At 40.5% G+C, this 19,881-nt stretch overlaps 1 protein-coding gene across 1 annotated transcript; it reads right to left on the minus strand.

The window, feature by feature from the left end:
- Nucleotides 1-4,926: 4,926 nt before the first annotated feature.
- Nucleotides 4,927-10,029, minus strand: LOC115925527. The gene is made up of 5 exons (XM_030989568.1): nt 9,748-10,029; nt 8,534-8,622; nt 7,720-7,909; nt 6,201-6,266; nt 4,927-5,885 (listed from the first exon to the last, which is right to left on the minus strand). The coding sequence occupies exons 1-5, from the start codon at nt 9,839-9,841 to the stop codon at nt 5,398-5,400; spliced, it is 927 nt and encodes a 308-aa protein (XP_030845428.1). The 5' UTR covers nt 9,842-10,029; the 3' UTR covers nt 4,927-5,397.
- Nucleotides 10,030-19,881: the final 9,852 nt, after the last annotated feature.

Below are 19,881 nucleotides of genomic sequence, written 5' to 3' on the forward strand. Positions count from 1 at the left end.
TATTCTTTTAATGAAGCCGTAGCACAGAAAAGATCGCATTCGTTAACTACAGCTTTTTCTTTCATTGTGACAATATTCATCACAAAATTTGCACTTTTTCAAAACATTAATCCGGTATATATATACAAAAAAAGATCTTAGGTGTTAAGATTACTTTATTAATGTTCCGAACAATGACATTCCAATTCTAGATACAAGAAGACATGTAACCAGCCTACATAATTCCCTGGTGGAGAATTATGTTTACATTTGTTATAATAATACGCACCTGTTCGTTGTCACATAATGCTGGACTCCGGCAAATCAGGAATTACATCATTGATGAAAGCGGCTATTAAAAAAAATCATCATAGGTCTTCAAGAGGGCAAAGATAGGAAAAAGGCAAATTTTGTTCAGTCTACCTACCCGCCCCCTCTATTAAATAAGAGTACACCCCCACCCGCAATCACCGATGACAGGCGTCAAATAGAGGGCATGCCGGAAAGGCAGTTATTTGAACTTTACCAGTATATTGATTCGAAACATAATACTTCCTTTACATCGCTCAATAACAGGAAGGTTCAGGGGAAACACATTGCTGCCAATTCAAAGTTAAAATATCCAAATTAGTCCAATGCAATGCCAGATTGAAGATGATAACTACTCGGGTTTTTCCTGGGGATTTCCCTTTTTTGTCCATGATAATGATAATCAATTTAGGAAATGTAGGGGAGGTCCCCCTTTTTTTTTTTGGCTGACGTTAACTCTGATTTTTTTAAAGTACGTGTACCTCAATCACTATCGGGCTCAGGCGCGTACACAGGGGGGGGGGGGTTAAAACCCCCCTTTGGTATTTTTCTGTGTGTAAACCCCCCCCCCCCTAAACCCCCTAAATTGTATTGCATTGTTTGCGGGTTTTGCTTGGCAAATGAGTGGACCTTTATGAACTTGTTGGTGTCTGCCTCATGAGCCATCTGTGCCCCCCCCCCTCTCTCTCTCTCTCTCTCTCTCTCATTTTTTTTTCTCTCTCTCTTTCATTCTCTATCCTGTACTAGCTATTTGAGAATGGAAAGTATTCCACATCTATACTCTGCTGAATATACTGTGATGCAAAATAATAATAATTACATTTATATAACAGACGTTTCTAACCCCACTTAAATCAATTTCTCTCTCTCCCTTAGTCCCTCCTTCTCTACCCCCTCTCTCCCTATCTCTTTCTCTCTTTCTCTTTCTCTCTCTCTCTCTCTTCCTTTCTCTCACTCTCCTCATCTCCCATCTTCTACTTTCTAATCATAATTTTGGATACGTCTCTATTAATTTTTTAACTTTTTTTTTACAAGTTTACTGAAATCTCGTGCGTTACGGTAAACAAATATCATACAACGATTCAATTCAATTCATTTTATTTCAAAAGAAGGCATGTTAAGCTGAATGTACAAAGAGTAAAAGAATTAAAGGATATATTCAAAATGATTAACAGAAACCGGTCGTACTGACAAATGCGAATTTACAAGGCTACTCAATAGGGGGTCAATGTATAACTTGGTCCTTCTTTTCTCGTCGTCATTCCTCTCTCGATCTCTCTCCATTTATTTCTTTTCTACTCGATGGATGGCCGGGAGAGGAGGGGAGGGCAGGCGCGGATCCAGGGGGGGGGGGGGCCGAGCGGGCCTTGGCCCCCCCCCCCGCAAAAAAAAAAAAAAAAAAAAAAAGAGAGAGAAGAAAGGAAAAGAAGGGAAAGGGAAAGAGGAGAGAAAGGAAAAGAAAGAAGAGAAGAAGAAGAAAAGAAAAGGGGGAAGAAGGAGATCGGGGGGGACCGAAAGGGCCTTGCCTCCCAGGCTGTTGACCCCCCCCCCCCCCTCAATCAAAAAAATAAGAGAGAAGGAAGGAAAGGGAAAGAAAAAAGGAAAAGAGGAGATACTGGCGTACTAATAGGGGGGGGGCCTTTGGGGAAATCAAATTCAAACGTGGTTTATTTCTAATTCCACAACGGTGGATTACAAATAATGCTGAAATGACATAATTTTCGAGATTTGTCCTCACTTTTTAGTAAATTATACGTTTGTATATGTGTTTGTTGGAAAATGACAAATTCCTAAATTTACAGCCAGACAAGAAATATGATTCTTGAGATTCCTACATGTCAGGGCCTGAGGTACGGCAGGGATCGGGAGCCTCGAGCTCCCCCCCCCCCCCCCCCCCCACTTTATTTGAAAAAGTATATTAAAGAGGAAAAAAATAGAATGAGAGCAAGAAAGAAAGAATAGTTAACTGCCAGTGTTAAAAAATGAGGCATCGAAATATGCTCATCTGACCGTGATTAAATGCCTAAAACCCCTGGATTCCACGTAGGGCGCTACGGCGGGCCCTTAGATGCTCATCTGACGGTAATTTAATGCCTAAAACCCCTCTTTTGGGGGGGATCCGCCCCCTGGACCCCACGCCAAATAGTGACCTGCCAGTGTCACAAAATAATAGGTATTAAAAAAAAATGATCATCTGACCTAAGCTTCCGGGGCCGGACAAGTTATCAAAATGTGTTTATCTGACCGCAGGCGCGTAGCCAGGGGGGGGGGGGGGGACGGTCCCCCAAATCGGAAGAGGGCGTAGGAAGTAAAAGGAGCAGACAAAGAACATTCAGACATTGAAATTCAGACAAGGATTAAGAGTATAGAGAACGGTACAACGCATCGTCTTCTTTCTCTAATAATTTATTGAAATGTCAAAGCTTCGCGCAGGAGGGGAGGGGGGGGGGGACTGAATTCAGACAAGGATTAAGAGTCGAGAACTCTACAACGAATCGTCTTCTCTCTCTAATAATTTAATAAATCGTAAAATTGTTCGCGCTTTGCGCGGGAGGGGAAAAACTAAATTCAGACGAATATTTTGAGTCGAGAACGGTACAACGAATCGTCTTCTTTCTCTCATAATCTTATGAAACTGAAAGCTTCCGCGCTTCGCGCGGGAGGGGGGGGGACCTGAATTTCATACGAGGATTAAGAGTCGAGAACTCTACCACGAATCGTATTCTTTCTTAATAGTTTAATGAAACGTCAAAGCTTCCGCGCTTCGCGCAGGAGGGGGAGGGGGGGGGGACTGAATTCAGACGAGGATTAAGAGTCGAGAACTCTACAACGAATCGTCTTCTTTCTCTAAAAAAAATTTAATAAAACGTAAAATTTTCCGCGCTTCGCGCGGGAGGGGAAAAACTAAATTCAGACGAGGATTAAGAGTCGAGAACGGTACAACGAATCGTCTTCTTTCTTTAATAGTTTGATGGAACGTCAAAGCTTCCGCGCTTCGCGCAGGAGGGGGAGGGGGCTGAATTTAGACAAGGATTAAGAGTCGAGAACTCTACAACGAAACGTCTTCTTTCTCTAATAATTAAATGAATCGTAAAATTGTTCGCGCTTTGCGCGGGAGGGGAAAAACTAAATTCAGACGAAGATTTTGAGTCGAGAACGGTACAACGAATCGTCTTCTTTCTCTCATAATCTTATGAAACTGAAAGCTTCCGCGCTTCTCGCGGGGGGGGGGGGACCTGAATTTCATACGAGGATTAAGAGTCGAGAACTCTACCACGAATCGTATTCTTTCTTTAATAGTTTAATGAAACGTCAAAGCTTCCGCGCTTCGCGCAGGAGGGGGAGGGGGACTGAATTTAGACGAGGATTAAGAGTGGAGAACGGTACAACGAATCGTCTTCTTTCTCTAATGATTTAATGAAACGTAAAATTTTCCGCGCTTCGCGCGGGAGGGGAAAAACTAAATTCAGACGAGGATTAAGAGTCGAGAACGGTACAACGAATCGTCTTCTTTCTTTAATAGTTTGATGAAACGTCAAAGCTTCCGCGCTTCGCGCAGGAGGGGGAGGGGGCTGAATTTAGACAAGGATTAAGAGTCGAGAACTCTACAACGAAACGTCTTCTTTCTCTAATAATTAAATGAATCGTAAAATTGTTCGCGCTTTGCGCGGGAGGGGAAAAACTAAATTCAGACGAAGATTTTGAGTCGAGAACGGTACAACGAATCGTCTTCTTTCTCTCATAATCTTATGAAACTTAAAAGTTTCCGCGCTTCGCGCGCGGGAGTGGGGGGGGGGGGGACCTGAATTCAGACGAGGATTAAGAGTCGAGAACTCTACAACGAATCGTATTCTTTCTTAATAGTTTAATGAAACGTCAAAGCTTCCGCGCTTCGCGCAGGAGGGGGAGGGGGGACTGAATTCAGACGAGGATTAAGAGTCGAGAACTCTACAACAATTCGTCTTCTTTCTCTACAAATTTAATAAAACGTAAAATTTTCCGCGCTTCGCGCGGGAGGGGAAAACCTAAATTCAGACGAGGATTAAGAGTCGAGAAGGGTACAACGAATCGTCTTCTTTCTTTAATAGTTTGATGGAACGTCAAAGCTTCCGCGCTTCTTTAATAGTTTGATGGAACGTCAAAGCTTCCGCGCTTTGCGCAGGAGGGGGAGGGGGCTGAATTTAGACAAGGATTAAGAGTCGAGAACTCTACAACGAAACGTCTTCTTTCTCAAATAATTTAATAAATCGTAAAATTTTCCGCGCTTCGCGCGGGAGGGGAAAAACTAAATTCAGACGAAGATCAATGGTCGAGAACGGTACAACGAATCGTCTTCTTTCTTTAATAGTTTAATGAAACGTCAAAGCTTCCGCGCAGGAGGGGGGGGCTGAATTTAGACAAGGATTAAGAGTCGAGAACTCTACAACGAATCGTCTTCTTTCTCTAATAATTTAATGAAACGTCAAAGCTTCCGCGTTTCGTGGAGGAGGGTGGGGAAAACTCGCCCCTCCCTGCACCGACCCCCCCCCCCGCATTACGTCACTGTTGGTCACCATTACGTTCCAATATTTGGCTCGCATAATTTCAAATTTGGGCCCCCCCCCCCTAAGAAATCCTGGATCCGCGCCTGGGGGAGGGGGTGGAGGGGGCGGCATGCATGCCACCGTAACCCCTGTAGCTACGCCATTTTGAAAAATGTATCACGAATTCTCAGGCTACACGCTATATAGCCTGTGTCCTATTCAGAATGTATTCACTGTTGTTAATGAAATTGAGTTTTAATGATTCCAGATTGCGTATAACTAACCAATAGGCCTATAGGCTAGACCGGAGTATGTTTAGACTTCAACACAGTTTCATCAATAGCAGCTAGGTAAACGATTATTGCTTGAGATCTACAGAGTCAATTAGGAACTACATAAAAACACGTGGGCACGCAAATAATCCAGCTGCCGCTTTTGTTCTATTTACATGTATCCCATATAAGTTCGATTAAACAATGTTTATAGTATTGCGACTAGAAAATATATGATCGTGCATGTTCCAGTTATCTTAGCATCATCAGGAGCAAATATTATTGCAGTGGCATATTATTTCAAGACGAATGGTTTAAATGGTACATACAGCACATGTGAGCTCATAGCCGTTCACATATGGGCCACATTGGATCCCTCCTGCAGAGCACCGAGCTTCTACCATGTAGAAAAGGGCTCCATCCTGACTGCCAGTCGTTCCAGGAACTGCCTCGGCATCCTCGTCCATGCAGACGAAATCGGTCCTGGTCTTATGCGTGTAACAACTCGACATGAGATACCCCTTGTATTCCAGACGCCATTTTGAAGATGGGCATTCGTTACGACCGGGAAGCAAGAGCTTCGTGGGGCGGTTTGGTGGGGCACGGCAGACGGCACAGGCTGGTGTTTGGTCGTGGAGGCTCTGCAGGTGTGGAGCTGTGCTTGTTTCCAATTCAGCAGAGTAAAGCAGGGATCTACTCCCGTGGGCAGTTGTCTCAATTTCACTGTAGATGGGTTCGTGGGGAAGGCAAAGATAGTTGACACCACCGCCAGTGTGAGTGTAATAGGCACCCGTAGCCATACCTGTGTTTTAATTAAACAAATTGAATGCAAATTAGTAACCTAAAAGGACCAGATCGAGCCATTCTAGAATAGTCTGGAATACTTATCTTGCAGTGTTACTTTTCTCTTTGAAAACATGAATTATTGTGGACGTTTGCATGGCCATGAACTTTACTGTTAGTCTCTGGAACATTCGTTCTATTAACCATCGGTTCGTGAATCTTTTTGGACTTGATAACCTAATTCCTAAAGTAACGTTTGGCCAATGAGACCCTTCACTTTGGTCCCCGAGAGCCCCTCCATGCCTTTGAATGTTATGCATGTATGCAGACCTACCTGTATAGACCAATTCGGATCCATTGACACAGTCGTCTCTTCCCCAGTGCGTATAGACCGCGCCACCTTTAATGAAGTAATAACATGAAGATAACAGCTTTTACGCATTCAAATTTTGAAAAGAGAAAGAAATGAATCTGTTTGCGAACCTCCATGTGCCATCGCTATCTTGACATATTAGTTCTACGATATGTAATTTGCGTCTTTATTATTGTGTTCATACTATTGTCAGGTAATGTAAAGGTGTCGTAGGTGGATAAGGCTCCGGACTGTGAACCACGAGGTACGGGGTTCTTTGACCTTTGTTAAAGGCACTTTGTCGTACTTGTAGCTACTTGCTCCCTCTATATAGAAAACTTCCCAAAGTGCCTGTTGGTCCCCCATGATCCTCTTTTTCTTATGTTAAATGAGAGCTGAGTTAACGAGATAGCCACCTGTCACAGTGACCTCGCTGGCTCACTGGGTGGTCTAATCCCTTTTGACTGAAGTAGTAAAGCCTCCCTTTAATACATTAATCTACAATTGCCACACTCGACCCAGGTAAAGAAGGTGGGTACCTATTAGAATTCATTCCTTGAATGCACTGTATGAGTGCAGCTGTTGTAATATTATCCAAAGTCGTTTAATAATAATAATAATAGCCTAATAAGTCCACTCCAAATTTTATTAAACCGAAAAGGAAATTCTTTTTGCCCAATTGATCGTGAGCCCGGCAGCCACTAAGCAGCGCCAGATCGACGTTGCTCTATCCCTTATTGTTGAACGCCAAACAAGGTAGCAACAACTCCCATCTTTTAACGTCTTTTGGTATGACGCGGCCGGGGTTCGAACCCATGACCTCCCGGTTGTGAGGCGGACGCTCTACTGACTGAGCCAACACTCCGGTTTAAGCGCAGAGAGACGGTATACTGTATGATAATGTGATATGTGCTAAAAGATAACGGCATATTATTGGGCCTCATCTAGAAGTAGTAGTATTAGTCGTAGACCAAGTAGAATTAGTAGTAGTAGATGTAGTAGAAGTAGTAGCAGTAGTAGTAGTATCATGTAGATACAAGAAAAACAGTAAGAAAAAGAAGGCCTAACTTGGATTGAAAGAGGGTTTAGATGGGAGGGCCTTTGTCTCTTCCTGTTTACATATGCATGTTCGACTTTTATAATTAGCCTATAGGTGTAGTTAATTAGGTGCAGATAACTGATAATATTCAGAACATACGACATGGGTAACATTTTGGCAGAATTTGAAACTAATTTTTAAAACCTACATGGTAATCGTTTGGCCTTTCTTCTTTCATAGCTAGGTCGCTCTGAGTTTTTAGGGGGAGGGAATGAAGGATGGTCATTGATAAACCATACCCGGCTAAATTCTGCATCCACTTTAGAATTGCTTTTGTTATAGGACCGACAAGGAATGCCGATGGAGTCGTACGGTCCAAACATTAACAAATACAATCTAGCTTTCGAAGAAAGAACAAAAGAAAGATAGAAACTAAGGAAAGAAAGAAAAGATCCGTCTTACCAGATGGTGGGTTCGTATGATAGGTGAAGAGAGTACTGCTCAGGTCTTCGGACGAAGCTACAGAACTGTTGGTCAAGGAGAGGGCGCTTTGTCTGTTTCGGAGCAAATATTTCGCAACAAAATCACGTACGTCTTGAGCGTGCTGTTGCCTCCCAGTTTCGGATCCATCCTCGGGCGTAATGACGCGGTTCTGTGAAAGATTGAAATACAACGATATTAACGAAATTGATACAAAGTATTTAAAATGCTTTTATATATTATTCAAGATCAGGGATCGATGAAGGGCCATATTAAAGAAAAGGTCGCTTTAAATAAGTTTAAAAAGCGACAGCACAATGAATATATGAACATAAACGTTTACAGATTGACTTTACAAGAAAAAAACAGGAAAATGATGCGCTCAGTTGCTCGGTAACATTGTAAAGCAACATTTTTATTATAAAAAAGCTGAGTTAGAGTGTTCCTGTATTTGGTGTAATGACCCAAAAAAGTTGTTTAATATCATGAGGATGCCGAAGGTATAAATATAATTGATATCGTGTTTTTAGAAAATTTGTTATTAAGTGGCAGTTGCTTCAATTTTTATTTGTAAGAAGAACAAAGAAGAAGAGAGAAACACAATATAATCAAGTGGGTCAAATATTTCTAACTTTATGATTGTTTCTTTAATATTTTGACTTTATCCAAAAAGCTGTCTGAGGAGAGCTAATTATTAACAAAAATGTAAGGAACTAATTTCCCCAATAAGATGCATGAAGGCGTCTGAAACAATTATCAAAAGAATTAAAATAAATCGGACTGACCAAATATTTACCTGAAGCAATGCGACAATATCTTTCAAATCAGCCAACTCCTTGCGAAAATCTGACACCAAATCCTCTAAATTCGGCTCTCCAGTCTCATCTAAAACAAATTTAGAATTCAGAATGACATAAATATTTATCTAAACCTGAGGTTTATAGAGTCCATGTATGCATCTATTTGAGAACAGATTACTGCGATGAAATACTGATAGATAAATAGTTAGTACATTGATTACACAGGGAGACAGAATCTTTCTTCAAACTTGGCAAAGATTAAAGATAATACAAAGTTTTGGGAAATTTTGAAAATTGGGTGGATAGTGATTCTTTACAATTTTGATGTATTTGGATGCCCCTGTGGGTGTTATAAGCACTGGAAAATTTAGCCCCTCAAACACTTTTGCTTTCGAGAAAAATTTACCGGTGCTCCCGGCATATTTTGATAAATTTCAAATAGCGCCTGCGGCCATACAATGGTAGCTGCGACCATAAAAATCTCAGACTATGTAGTTGTGATATATAATTTCCAAACATTGTTTTATAGCTTAATTAATATCTAGACCTTGAGAGGGAGCTATACAACATAATGAGTTTATTATTTACAATTTCATAACCTTAGACTCGATTTCAACTGCGACAACGATCACTGAATATTGTAGGATCGCATATGCTTCCAATATGTTCATTTGAACCAAATTCATGACCCCAACTTTGTATTACCTTTAAGGACAAGGAAGTGAGAAGAGCCACAACAAGCAGTCAGGACAAAAAAAACGAAAATTTTTGAATATTTTGCTATCATACATACAAATTACGACGTCACACAGGATACAGATGACAAGATAAAATTTGAACGAGAAGAAGAGAGAAATAGAGAGAGGTAATGAGAGAGATTGGGAGAGAGAGAGATTGGGAGAGAGAGAGAGAGAGAGAGAGAGAGAGAGAATTAATAAAAAAGAGAGATAGTGAGGGAGAGCGCGGAGAGCGAGGAAGTGAGAAAGAGAAGAATAGAGGGAGATAATGAGAGAGAGAGAGAGAGAGAGGGAGAAAGAGAGAGAGAGAGAGAGAAAGAGAGAGAGAGAGAGAGGGAGGGAGAAGAAGGGGGAGGGTACACACACACACACATTTTACGACAAATTAAAAATGAGACAAGGTAAAAGATAGCAACATTGTTATCATTCTTAAATCAAATGAGGTAACAAATCACTGACGCTCGAATAATTACCTGGAGCAATTGTTGTAGATGCCAGGGTAGATGGTGATACAACGGAAAACAGAAGTGGAGAAAATAAGCAGATAATCAAGTGGAATGCTGCCATAATGTCTAAACATGAATGTAAGACCGTCAGAAAATAACCAGCTTCTGGTCTGCTGTTGAGTTTAATGATATCAAGTTTGTGAAGATCTTCGTATCACTGCGTTTCAATTTCCTGCGAAATATTCACATCAACATGGACTGACTCGATCCACTGGTGGTGCGATTTATATCAATATAACTTCTAACCCATTCCATCCACCCCCCCCCCCCCTTACCACCACCACCACCACCACCGCGTCCGGAACAAGGGTGGAGGTGCTGATTCGACTGCATGACGTCAGCAGCGATGTGATCCAATAGAAATACAGCAAAGATGAACATGCGCAGTGCCATTGCCATGGTTAAATCTAGAGAAGTGTAGCAGTTATGTGATCGACGGTGGCGTGACTACCCGGGGAAAATGCTCCAACCCTCCCCTTCAAAAAGAAAGGAAAAGAAGGATAGAGACAGGAGGAATGAAATTGGACCATTAATAAAGCCCCCTTCTCACTGTCTCACCCTCTCTCTCTCTCTCTCTCTCTCTCTCTCTCTCTCTCTCACACCCTCCGCCTCTCTCCTCTATCTCTCTCTTTCTCTAACTCCCCTTTTCTCTCTCTCTCTCTCTCTCTCTCTCTCTATCTCTCCCCCTTTCTCTTTCTTACTCTCTGGCCTACGACTCCTTTTATTTTTTATTATTTATCTATAATAAGTGTTTTCCCCGCTCCTTCATGAAACGATACCGAGTAACTTTTGGTTTTTAAACCAAAAAAATACAAGTACATGTATAATCTAGTTTCTGACACGATTTTATTTAGAATCATATTCAATAAAAAGTCATAAATTCACTTTTGCAATTAAAAAAAAAATCAACATAAGGCATGGGTTACGAATAAAATTTAGGGTGGGGGGAGGGGGCCTCAAGAGGAAAAGCCCGAGCCGATATCACTCTCCAAATAAACGCGATTAGAATACTTGTAAAGCCCGACGCATATCGGATAGGCTAGGCTTTAACCTGTAGTGCACTTAAAACTATAAGATTTCACCCCATTTTGAGGACATTTTTTTTTGCTTGTCAGAGAAATCTGAAGAAGGCCCCCCCCCCCAAAAAAAAAAAAAAAAAAAAAAATTAATTAATTAATTAAAAAAATATAAAAAATAAAGACATTTGTGTGACCCTCTGTTACGTAATACTGGAATCGTCCCTGCTCAACCCCCCTCCCCCTGTCCTCCTCCAAGTTATTCTTCGAGAATAAAAGCACCTGGTTCATTCCAATCCACATTATTTTTGTCTTTCTATGCCACACTCACTATCTCACTGTGAATCATGGGATCAATATATATACCAAAGCTTCGAGACTATTTGCTTGTTTTCAGTGGAAAATTAATTTACACCGGTGTTAAAAGGGTTATCCAGGAGCTAGTCGACCCCAGACATGAGTAATTTTGCAAAGCAAATGTGTTGAACATGGCAATCCCTCCATCAATGGGTGCCTATTGTTTTATGCAAAATTGCACATGTGGTCAACGAACGACCGTGCAGAATGACGAAGAAAGCAGCCAAGGTGTTAAGATCGCTGCATCCATCCTGCGACCGTGCAGCATGACGAAGAAAGCAGCCAAGGTGTTAAGATCGCTGCACCCTTCCTGCGACCGTGTAGAATGACGAAGAAAGCAGCCAAGGTGCTAAGATCGCTGCACCCTTCCTGCGACCGTGTAGAATGACGAAGAAAGCAGCCAAGGTGTTAAGATCGCTGCACCCTTCCTGCGACCGTGTAGAATGACGAAGAAAGCAGCCAAGGTGTTAAGATCGCTGCACCCTTCCTGCGACCGTGCAGCATGACGAAGAAAGCAGCCAAGGTGTTAAGATCGCTGCACCCTTCCTGCGACCGTGTAGAATGACGAAGAAAGCAGCCAAGGTGCTAAGATCGCTGCACCCTTCCTGCGCCCCGGCCCCCTCTATGATTGGCCCCATGCTACGCCCTTATTATTATCAAAGAGCGACCAACGTGCAATTTGAGGGCCCTGTTAAACTCTATGATATGCCCTCAACCAATCAAATGTAACGATTTCAGTAGCTTATAGCAGTTATTGTAAATTGTCATTAATACAATGTAACCAGTATTCATGAAACAGAGCCCAGTAGAGGAAACATAATAAAGTACAAACCTCCCTCTGTCCTTCCGTATAATTATTATGATACATGATCCGGAATGAAATATTAGGAAGAATCCCTAAAAATTGAACAAGTTTAAAGATAAAGTTGAGTTCTGGTCATGCGATTGCATTGTAAAACAAACGGTGTGGAATCGATCATTAGCATATACTTATATTGGTGTGTACTGCAAGGTTCTGGAATTATCAAATTGATAAGAAATTTGGCCCAGTCTTGGTAAAGTTACAAGCACTGTACACAGAAAGATGTATATGGGACCACACAATCATGTGGCATACAAATTCGTCACGATTTGTAACGCTCACAAATTATTTTCACCTCTTCCCAGAACTCAGCAATACATGACTGTCGTAACAGTCAGAGGCGTTCTTAGACAGACCTTGCCTTTCTTGTTAGGGTGGGGGGGGGGGGCGTTCCGAAATGCCTGCTTTCAGTGGGAGAGGTTGGAGGAATGAGAAGGGCTATATACTTTTCTTTATTTTATTTTTTGTTAAAACAATTTTCAATTCAATTCAAATTTGTATTGATTATAATCCCTAAAATAGGATCATTCTCATTTTCTTTTATAACAATGGATAACTAATTTCACATTAATGGTGTTACATAGATAATTGAGTGCAAAAGTCAAAATTACAAAAATTTCAATAACAAGGAGTGGTCTCTTCTGGAATATAATACAGAGATGACAATCAATCAAATTACTCGCATTACTTTTTACAATTTGTTTAAGGAAAAAAAAATACAACGTGATAGTAAAACAATATATTTGTATATATGTGTTCAAATTCAGATTCGCATTCAATATTTTGCTTTAGCTTGTAGCGCCATTTTCGAAATTTATGTTAACGAATGATAACTATCAAGGATATATAATATATTGAATAAAAATGTTAAAGAACAAGTGTGAAATTACATTCACTAGATAACACAAATAGCCCGCAAAATTACGTACGACCATTGGCCTCTTCAGAAATATAATACACTCCGAGTTGCCACAAAACTGGAACTAATTTTTTTTCCTCTCCATTTCTCCCTCTTTTGTTGATATTTCATCTTCTGAATCTTCTGAAATTGAAGTCAGGAGTGCGGTATTCCGCAAGTCACTAACTTGTATGGCAGGTGGTACATGCTAAAGCGAGCTTCTAAAGTTCTCAACACTTGGTGCTGTTCTTCTTAACCAACCCCGCTCCAAAGAGATGACCCCGACAATACGACCCAATCCCGACAGATACTGTTCATATTATCCCGAAGCTTTAATTTATGAATAAATTTCGATCGATAAAACCGCGGGAATCATTGCCAAGAAATGTATCTAGATAATCCTTATTTTGATATGTAGAGTATGACTTCAGTGGGGGATCGAAGGGGTGGGGGGGGGGGGGAATTTGCCCCTTAATTTGCCCCTTCATATAGACAGGACAGTGAATACCTTAAATTGGCTGCCGTACATTCGGACTTTTAGATTTGCACGACGGAGAACGTGGACTGCCCTTTTAAGGCAATGTGACGTCACTGCCAGTGCCTGAAAAGGACGTTACATTGCCTTAAAAGGGCAGTCCACGTTCTCCGTTGTGCAAATCTAAAAGTCCCTAATAAGGACGTTGGTGTACGCTAACTATGGCTTCTCGATTCTTGTTATTCCATTATTGACAGGATACATGCATATACTGGTTTGTTTATTTAGGAGCAGCAAATATAAGCAATGGTATCCCCCATTTTTTTTTTCTTTCAGAGTAGTTTTGTGTAAGGTCGAGGGATGGGTATAGGGGAGACCGGTTCTAGGTGTCATCAAGGCCTGTTCAGATATGGCGCAGTAAACCGCCGTAAATAAAGCCGCCACAGTTTGTTAACGTTTAAATGGATACCGACCGCCCACACCTTAGGTGCTGCACGAATTCACTGAGCATTAACAGAACCAAAAAATGCTGAATGTGAGTGCGTGACGCGTATTAACATTTACGTCATATTAATACTTTTTAAAAAGAGAAATAAATAAACGTAGCTGTTTTGCCACGTCATATCTGAATGAGGCTAAACACGAATAAGTTAGTCCAGAAACAATGTCTCTAAAACTGCGAGAGAGGGAGCTATGGGCTTTACCAGATCAGTGCCATAGATCAAGAGAGTTTGGCCAACCCTGTCCGAGTTGCCCCCCCACTCAGTGTTATTTAGGGTACGCATATGCGTGTTCCAACCGACCCCCCCTTTTCAGCAAAAGTCCGGTGTGTAAAGTCAATACGGCTCGACCTTTTTCTTTTGTATACGAGCCTTTTTCCGGACCCCCCCTTTTCAGCAAAAGTCCGGTGTGTAAAGTCAATACGGCTCGACCTTTTTCTTTTGTTACGAAAAGGACATTTTGGCAACACGCATGCGGTCATTTTGAAACCTGAGTGGGGGGGGCCGGGGTCACAATATTAGAGATATTGGAAGCAGGAGATGAAAATTCAACCTAAAGCAGGGCTCCCACTTAGCCGAGTTGGAGCCTCGAGTTGTGGCGAGCTGGCGCAATCTTATGGCAAGCAGTTTTATCATTAAAACATATTTCTTGATATCAAGAATTCAATTCTTGATATCACGAAATCGAATTCCTGATATCACGAAATCGAATTCCTGATATCACGAAATCGAATTCTTGATATCAAGAATTACCATTGCTTTATAATGTCGAATTATTTCTTGATATCAAGAATTGATTTCTTGATATCAATTAAGGTCGCGCCAGCTCGCCACAACTCGAGGTTCCAACTCGGCTATAAGTGGGAGCCCTGCTTTAGACAATTTCAATGGCATTGTGCGACACCTATGGAAATCAGCGAATATGACGATGACCTTATCACGTAATCTGATATACAAAAGCCTAAAAGGGTATAGTTGCTCTTAGGTTGAATTTTGAAAATAATTGCGATCATAAATGTTAATCATAATTTCCAATGTCTCTATCTATCTATCTCTATCACTCTCTCTCTCTGTCTTTATGTATATCTTTCCCTCCATTTACTAACAGGGCTCGACTTACACTGGCCTTTTGAATATCATTTGAAAGGAGAAATAACTATACCAGAACATCATCCATTATAACAAATGGTTTGCTTCATTTTAGGTCCGTGTTCAAAGAGACCAACAATTTTTGCAAAAGTGAACATTATCTAACCCCCCCCCCCCCACCCCTTTAGACGAACAGTGCACTATTTTTCTTCAGACACGAAAGTCTTTTGAAGATAAAATTTCGTTCTAGTTTCTTTCAAGAAGGAGGAAGAATCAGGGCCAAAACTGGGGGCGTTTCACAAAACTTGTCATCAGTGACAAATGATAGTTTTTGTTATAAGCTACTGAAATCCTTGCTTCTGATTGGTAATTAGCAGATTTTTCACTGATTTTTGTCATTTGTCATTGAAAAATGCTTCTATTTCAGTGAAATCGATCAACCACAGACCACCCCCCCCCCAAAAAAAAGCAGAAAAACACCCAATGGCAAAAAATTGCGTTTGTTTAGAGTCAATGTGGTGTTGTGCCCGAGGTAGTAATGTTCCTTTTCTATTTGCATCCTCAAAATACGCTTCTCACTCTATGTCTCACTGCAGACTAAAAATCAAAGATTATCCGTAAAATGAAACCCTCTTAAACGTTACCCGTCACCTTAAAAATTGATATTTTTTGTATACGTGGAACATAGCCCTTGATTTTTAATATTTCTCTTTAACCCTTACTGTACTGGGGGGGGGGGGGCCTGGGAGGCCCCCCCCCTCGACATTTTCGGAGCTTGCGCCGCAACCGCTTGGAATTTTTAATTGTTGTTTCATGACTTTTTCCCTCAAGTCTTACGCATATTTTTATACCATTTTCGTCGAAATCGGATATACCTGAGAGGCGTTACATAACAATTAGTATGCGCATGTCATCAAAAAAAAAAAAAAATGAAAATCGCATCAAAATTTGCATAAATTATCATTATTAATTACATTAAAATAACTTTTTTGTGTTAGAAAAGAAGTTTCATATGAATAATGAGTTTCAACATTCAAAAAGTGGAGTTTAACACGTTTTCGGTAAAATGCATAAAATTAGCGCATTTTGCATAATTAATTAGGCTAACGACAAAAATTTGCATATTCAGAAAAAACTAATTATACCATCTTGTTCCTTACGTAAATATCTACAAACATGCAAATTTTCTTGTTCATCGGACAATCGACGGCCGAGATCATAGGGGGGGGGGGGCCTCCCAGGCCCCCCCCCCCCCCCCCAGTCAGTGGGTGCTCAAAATAGCCCAGTACAGTAAGGGTTAAAACTGAATTATTATTGTGTTTTTTCTTCTAGAAAAATGTTTCCACTTGGTTATCAAACTGTACATGTTCATTGCAAAAACAATTAACTATTACCAAACCAATCATCTCATGAACTTATTCTTTCTTGCGTTGTTTTAATTGCGATCCCTAGCTTAGAGTTGTTCAACTATTTCTCCTTTTAACCTTTCTCCTCTCTTTCTTACCCATCATCCCTTCCTCTTCCTCTCGTTCCCATTTTCGTTCATCATTATCATCACTTTCTCTATTAATGATGTAACAAGTTCATCTACAATATCATTACTTTGAAAATTATTGTAATATCACAATTAGTATACCGGTACCTGTATGTAGTGAGGTGCCAAGGTGCCAAGATCGCTGCACCCTTCCTGCACCCCGGCCCCCTCTATGATTGGCCCCATGCTACGCCCTTATTATTATCAAAGAGCGACCAACGTGCAATTTGAGGGCCCTGTTAAACTCTATGATATGCCCTCAACCAATCAAAAGTCACGATTTCAGTAGCTTATAGCAGTTATTGTAAATTGTCACTAATACAATGTAACCAGTATTCATGAAACAGAGCCCAGTAGAGGAAACATAATAAAGTACAAACCTCCCTCTGTCCTTCCGTATAATTATTATGATACATGATCCGGAATGAAATATTAGGAAGAATCCCTAAAAATTGAACAAGTTTAAAGATAAAGTTGAGTTCTGGTCATGCGATTGCATTGTAAAACAAACGGTGTGGAATCGATCATTAGCATATACTTATATTGGTGTGTACTGCAAGGTTCTGGAATTATCAAATTGATAAGAAATTTGGCCCAGTCTTGGTAAAGTTACAAGCACTGTACACAGAAAGATGTATATGGGACCACACAATCATGTGGCATACAAATTCGTCACGATTTGTAACGCTCACAAATTATTTTCACCTCTTCCCAGAACTCAGCAAAACATGAATGTCGTAACAGTCGGAGGCGTTCTTAGACATACCTTGCCTTTCTTGTCAGGGTGGGGGGGGGGGGCGTTCCGAAACGCCTGATTTCAGTGGGAGAGGTTGGAGGAATGAGAAGGGCTATATACTTTTCTTTATTTTATTTTTTGTTAAAACAATTTTCAATTCAATTCAAATTTGTATTGATTATAATCCCTAAAATAGGATCATTCTCATTTTCTTTTATAACAATGGATAACTAATTTCACATTAATGGTGTTACATAGATAATTGAGTGCAAAAGTCAAAATTACAAAAATTACAATAACAAGGAGTGGTATCTTCTGGAATATAATACAGAGATAACAATCAATCAAATTACTCGCATTACTTTTTACAATTTGTTTAAGGAAAAAAAAATACAACGTGATAGTAAAACAATATATTTGTATATATGTGTTCAAATTCAGATTCGCATTCAATATTTTGCTTTAGCTTGTAGCGCCATTTTCGAAATTTATGTTAACGAATGATAACTATCAAGGATATATAATATATTGAATAAATATGTTAAAGAACAAGTGTGAAATTACATTCACTAGATAACACAAATAGCCCGCAAAATTACGTACGACCATTGGCCTCTTCAGAAATATAATACACTCCGAGTTGCCCACAAAACTGGAACTAATTTTTTTTCCTCTCCATTTCTCCCTCTTTTGTTGATATTTCATCTTCTGAATCTTCTGAAATTGAAGTCAGGAGTGCGGTATTCCGCAAGTCACTAACTTGTATGGCAGGTGGTACATGCTAAAGCGAGCTTCTAAAGTTCTCAACACTTGGTGCTGTTCTTCTTAACCAACCCCGCTCCAAAGAGATGACCCCGTCAATACGACCCAATCCCGACAGATACTGTTCATATTATCCCGAAGCTTTAATTTATGAATAAATTTCGATCGATAAAACCGCGGGAATCATTGCCAAGAAATGTATCTAGATAATCCTTATTTTGATATGTAGAGTATGACTTCAGTGGGGGATCGAAGGGGTGGGGGGGGGGGGAATTTGCCCCTTTGCCCCTTCATATAGACAGGACAGTGAATACCTTAAATTGGCTGCCGTACATTCGGACTTTTAGATTTGCACGACGGAGAACGTGGACTGCCCTTTTAAGGCAATGTGACGTCACTGCCAGTGCCTGAAAAGGACGTTACATTGCCTTAAAAGGGCAGTCCACGTTCTCCGTTGTGCAAATCTAAAAGTCCCTAATAAGGACGTTGGTGTACGCTAACTATGGCTTCTCGATTCTTGTTATTCCATTATTGACAGGATACATGCATATACTGGTTTGTTTATTTAGGAGCAGCGAATATAAGCAATGGTATCCCCCATTTTTTTTTTCTTTCAGAGTAGTTTTGTGTAAGGGGAGGGATGGGTATAGGGGAGACCGGTTCTAGGTGTCAAGGCCTGTTCAGATATGGCGCAGTAAACCGCCGTAAATAAAGCCGCCACAGTTTGTTAACGTTTAAATGGATACCGACCGCCCACACCTTAGGTGCTGCACGAATTCACTGAGCATTAACAGAACCAAAAAATGCTGAATGTGAGTGCGTGACGCGTATTAACATTTACGTCATATTAATACTTTTTAAAAAGAGAAATAAATAAACGTAGCTGTTTTGCCACGTCATATCTGAACGAGGCTAAACACGAATAAGTTAGTCCAGAAACAATGTCTCTAAAACTGCGAGAGAGGGAGCTATGGGCTTTACCAGATCAGTGCCATAGATCAAGAGAGTTTGGCCAACCCGGTCCGAGTTGGTCACAATATTAGAGATATTGGTAGCAGGAGATGAAAATTCAACCTAAAGCAGGGCTCCCACTTAGCCGAGTTGGAGCCTCGAGTTGTGGCGAGCTGGCGCAATCTTATGGCAAGCAGTTTTATCATTAAAACATATTTCTAATTGATATCAAGCATTCAATTCTTGATATCACGAAATCGAATTCCTGATATCACGAAATTGAATTCCTGATATCACGAAATCGAATTCTCGATATCAAGAATTACCATTGCTTTACAACGTAGAATTATTTCTTGATATCAAGAATTGACTTCTTGATATCAATTAATAACAAAACGGCTTGCCATAAGGTCGCGCCAGCTCGCCACAACTCGAGGTTCCAACTCGGCTATAAGTGGGAGCCCTGCTTTAGACAATTTCAATGGCATTGTGCGACACCTATGGAAATCAGCGAATATGACGATGACCTTATCACGTAATCTGAAAAGGATCTATTGGATATACAAAAGGGTATAGTTGCCCTTAGGTTGAATTTTTGAAAATAATTGCGATCATAAATGTTAATCATAATTTCCAATGTCTCTATCTATCTATCTCTATCACTCTCTCTCTGTCTTTATGTATATCTTTCCCTCCATTTACTAACAGGGCTCGACTTACACTGGCCTTTTGAATATCATTTGAAAGGAGAAATAACTATACCAGAACATCATCCATTATAACAAATGGTTTGCTTCATTTTATATTGTACATTTAGGTCCGTGTTCAAAGAGACCAACAATTTTTGCAAAAGTGAACATTATCTAACCCCCCCCCCCCCCCACCCCTTAAGCGAACAGTGCACTATTTTTCTTCAGACAC

Source organism: Strongylocentrotus purpuratus, unplaced genomic scaffold (assembly GCF_000002235.5).
Source record: "Strongylocentrotus purpuratus isolate Spur 01 unplaced genomic scaffold, Spur_5.0 spur5_scaffold_18, whole genome shotgun sequence".
Lineage (NCBI taxonomy): Eukaryota > Metazoa > Echinodermata > Echinoidea > Camarodonta > Strongylocentrotidae > Strongylocentrotus > Strongylocentrotus purpuratus.

Excerpts from the sequence above, each read along its gene's own strand:
- LOC115925527 (XM_030989568.1), bottom strand. The coding sequence starts at position 9,841 with ATGGCAGCATTCCACTTGATTATCTGCTTATTTTCTCCACTTCTGTTT. Across the intron at positions 8,623-9,747 it reads ATCTACAACAATTGCTCCAG|ATGAGACTGGAGAGCCGAAT; the intron begins GTAATTATTCGA and ends AATTTGTTTTAG. Across the intron at positions 7,910-8,533 it reads ATATTGTCGCATTGCTTCAG|AACCGCGTCATTACGCCCGA; the intron begins GTAAATATTTGG and ends AATCTTTCACAG.